Genomic DNA, 4,650 nt, shown 5'->3' with positions numbered 1-4,650 from the left:
TTTCAATATGAAATTACATTTCTATTCGTTGAATTTTGCAATGAATTTTAATTTAATTACTACTTTAGTATGTATATGCAATATATTACAATGTATTTTAACATATATTTATGGCGGAGCAAAATCGCTGCAAAATTCTGTTTTTTAAAATTTTAGTGCTTTTTAAGTTTTGGAAATTTAACTTTGCTTTATAATTTTCAATGAAAATGCGGAAAAAAGTTGTTGTTTTGAAAAAAACGAATATATGTGTTTAGTTTCATTTCAAACAACTATCAATAATTTCCTCAATGTACTTTTGAGCTGCAAAGGTTACAAAATAAAATTCGAAAGATCGGAGTGGAAAGTGCCAAAGGACACAGAGGGGACAAGAAGGACAACAAAAGAGAAGAAGTTTCAAGTCGGCTTTCATCGTTATTCGATTATGACGGCATCATGAGCTAAATGTTGCGTGATGGTTTGAAACTTAAAATTGCCATTTGAAATATGCATGTTACCCAGATAGAATTCTATAATTAGTTAATTTATAAAAATAATGCGAAGAATAAACAAATTATTTAAACAAATTTTCGGATGGAAAAATAAAGCTGAACAAACATCATAAATTTTAAGGGCAACATTTACATTTTGGAATGTATAAAAGATATCCGACAATGAGGGAAGAGAAAAAAGGTATGAAAAAGATAAGATGAAATGATGATAATAGACGATTATGATGAAGATGAATGAATGAATGATTCCATGAAATTGAATAGTACCGTAGTAAAAGAGGTGAAGGAAAAAAAAGGGTGCAAAGTTTGTTTTTTTTTCTCTCTCTCTCTCTCTTCTCCAAGTTTCAAATTAAAATACATCATGATATATGATCTGCAGTATCGGCAATAATAATAATAATAATGTATCCTTTGGATATTTCATTCTCTTTTTTTCATGCTGACAGTCTAATAATGTATTTTATAATAACGGTCATCGACATCACTTAATGGAACACACATACAATTTTCTAATTATAACACCAGCAAAGCAACAAAACTTTTCATATTTGTTGTTGTTGTCGTGCGTATCTGTCAACGACATAAATTTTGAAAATGTATTTTTGTTGCTTTTCTTCTTCATTTTATATCATCAAAATTTTTGATTTACGAAAAAAAAAAGACGACATTGAAGCAAAATCAAGCCAAAGATTGGAAACATTGGATGAAGTATAGTTAGTTAAAGTTAATTTCAATAAGCGCTTATTTTGACATTTCAAAAAAGATGAAATAATTACTAAACTTCCGATTTCCAACAAAAACTAATGGAATTGCTTCTGTATTAAACAAACATTTTCCGCAGTGAAGAAAATATCTTATAAGTAATATTTCCTTACCATTTCTAATTTGTTTCTGTTTCAATTGTCGCATTTTGAGGAGAAATATTTGTTGTGCCCTTTGTGGCATAGTGATCAAACGGTATGTTGAAGCCTTGAAATGGGACCCATTGCCTGTCAGACTGCATCATCCGCCATTTCCAGATATTCGAATTACAAATATTGATAACTCGGCCACTCCCTTCACCTAATCCTTCTAACCTTGAAAAATAAAAGTAAATTTTAGAAGTGTTTAATACGCCTTTCGCACTTTTCAAATAAATGGAACAGAATAAACTTTAACCTTTGTTAATTTCATATATACATCATGTATCAGAAAGTAAGTAAAAAATAATAAAAATAAACTCCTACGTGCAATAGATGGAACAAATGATACAGATAGCTTCAAATATGATATTATAAATCTAAAGGAAAGATATATATTGAGGATATCATGAAAGAGAATATTTGTCACGAGAAATCAAAAAATCACTTTTAATTAACAGAGATCAATGATGATAGTGGTGAAAATGAAATAATGTTAAGCAAAATAGTTTGCGTTAAAAATTGAACATTTCGGGGTAAGAATAAAATTTGATTTTATTGTTTTGTAAATGCTTAAAATGAAGCAAATTATGATTAGCTTATCGAAAGGATTGAATAACCAAAGAAAAAAGTTATTTTGAACCAAATTCTGGCACACTTAATTCCTCTTTTTTGCATCCTTAGTTTTATTATCAATTTATGGACAAGTTAATTGCATGATGTAATAAAATAAAGTAGTTAAATCTTCCTCCTGAATTGATAATTGATATTATGTCAAATGTAGCTAACATTTAAATGATAAATTGAGAGATTATTAGCAGAGATAGGTGATAACAGAGGATGCATTGTGTTGGATATTCCAATAATTTGGTGAATTTGCTGATAGCCAGTTAAAAAAAGAGCAAATGAAAGCATAAAAGAAAAGATAAATTGAAGATTTAATGGGAATAATTTATATTGCCAAAATGTAAAGAAATTAACAAGATCGTTGGAAGATTATTAGCAGAGGTAAGTTTATAACGAAATGTTAAGCACAATGATTTCTTCCTTAGAATATTTCTGTACACAAAAAGTATTACATTTTATTTAGGAAGAGTGGATGACAAGTTCATTGATACATTGGCCAAATCTCCCCCAACCCTTTTTCCACCATCTCATCTCATTGCCATAACACCAACTCTTCTGCTATCATTATAATCGTCAATCCGATGCAATTTAAATAAATTGGAAGACGAAAAAAGGACATACATCGCTGTAGTAGTAGTAGTAGTAATAATTTATCAATGATGTAATTTTTGAAACTGAAAACAAAGATGTAACCAATAGTATCAGATGAAAGATGAGAATCGGTGAGAATCTTTTTTTCCTGCAATGGAAAAATTGTTTCTTTTCTATTTTTTTTTATTTATTTTACTTTATTTTTTATCTTTATTTTTTGACAAGGATAAGGCGCAAATGTGAACGATTTTTGTTATGTCATTAGCGCTTATTATCAAATTTATTCATTGCAAATACAAAATTTTTTCAATGGAAACAGGAGAAATGTATCGCATACCTTAAGAAAGTATCTATGTCAGTGCTTGGGGTTTTTAATTTTCAAAGACCACCCATATCTAGACTTTAAGTAAGCATGCACGCTTGTGAATGAATGTGCATAAGTTTTACTTTGAAAGTTTTTGAAACAAAAAATTAAATCCAAAAAGTTATTATATTGGCATAATCCTTCGTTTAAACTTGCATGCATATGTCTGTGTGTGTGTGTGTGTGTGTGTGTGTGTGTGTGTGTGTGTGTGTGTGCTGTGCATGTGTGTGTGCGGATGTGTTCTTTAATTCACAGATAGCGTCCTGAAATTTGCACAAAGTTTGAAAAATTATAATCGCAATGGTGTTAACAATTAAGATGATGACAATGGTGATGATATTTTATTATTTTATAATATTTTGATTAAAACTGAGTCAGGTGATTAAATAGTTGACATTTTCATTTTTCAAATGGGATATTTTAGACATATTGTCATTCGTAGGACTTAAAATTTCAAAGCAACACAAATGTTCAACAATTTTTTCTCCTGTCAATGATGAACAACGACAACTGCAGGATTGTTAGCGTCAATTCTTGATATCAGCTTTAAAAATGACAATCTTTCCCTGAGAAAACTTAAACTCTTACTTGTTAACATGAATACATTTTTGGTTGATTGGAATGAACAACATTCTTCTTTTCCAAATAATCTTATTTATAATAAATCTATTTGATATCTCTATTTTTATTTAGTTGAATAATGTTCACAAATCATTTGTAATAGAAAGCAAAAGATGAAGTTCGCATAAAATAATGAATATAATGATAATCCAATTGTGCTCCAAAACAAGAATTAACTTTTGTTTTATTTAAAAACTGTTTATATGGCCAATGAATATTTTGATTGTCGTAAAACGGGAGAAAGTTTTCCTGAGTTAACTGCTGTTAATGATGATGTTAACTTGGAATTTTATTCTGCTTTCTGCGTAATACAAAAACGACAGTGACAAAAGTAAGCGACTCCATTTGGATGATCGTTCCAACCTATACCACCAACCAGAAGGCTCCTTACATACATACATACATACCATCATCACCTTTATCAAGGTCAACAACGTTCACAAATTTATGAGCTGCGCGCCTAATGCTAAAAATGCTATAGGTAGATAGGTAGGTGCATGCGCATGCGGTATGACTTCCGCAGTCCCCCTCCCTCGTTCAATGTCCTATTTGATTAAAATTACTTGCATACTGAGTTGGAATGTACAGCCGAAAGGAAAGCAACAACAACGAACTTTTCGTTTTTGAAATAACCACTAAAGAAGAAGAAGAAAAAGGTGATGAAGAAAGAAAGCATTTTTTTAATAATGACACTTTTAAAACAGGTTATCACTACTATTATTATTACTACTATATTATTATTATTATTATTATTATTATTATTATTATTATTATTATTATTATTATTATTATTATTATTATTATTATTATTATTATTATTATTATTATTATTATTATTATTGCTATCTATTATTATCTATTATTATTATTATTATTATTATTATTATCACTATTATTATCACTATTACTACTATTATTATCGGCATTATTATTATCACGTTATTATTATTGTTATTATTATCATCTTCGGCAATTTTGCGGATAGTAAAGCATAATATATTAATAAATTAAATTATATATTGAATTGAATTTATATTTAATGTACGTGCTATATTATATG

At 28.6% G+C, this 4,650-nt stretch overlaps 1 protein-coding gene across 1 annotated transcript; it reads right to left on the bottom strand.

Annotated features, from left to right (window-relative positions):
• Positions 1-1,368: 1,368 nt before the first annotated feature.
• On the bottom strand, positions 1,369-1,564 carry LOAG_12819 (hypothetical protein; the record flags this gene model as incomplete). The annotated part of the gene is made up of 1 exon (XM_003148330.2): positions 1,369-1,564. A coding segment is annotated over one exon (196 nt), but the record flags the coding sequence as incomplete, so codon positions are not given.
• Between the last annotated feature and the right edge of the window lie 3,086 nt (positions 1,565-4,650).

The sequence above is a fragment of the Loa loa genome (genome assembly GCF_000183805.2).
Source record: "Loa loa unplaced genomic scaffold supercont3.819, whole genome shotgun sequence".
Taxonomy (NCBI): Eukaryota; Metazoa; Nematoda; class Chromadorea; order Rhabditida; family Onchocercidae; genus Loa; species Loa loa.
Note: the sequence above shows the minus strand (reverse complement) of the source record. Positions and strands in the feature narration are given on the sequence as shown.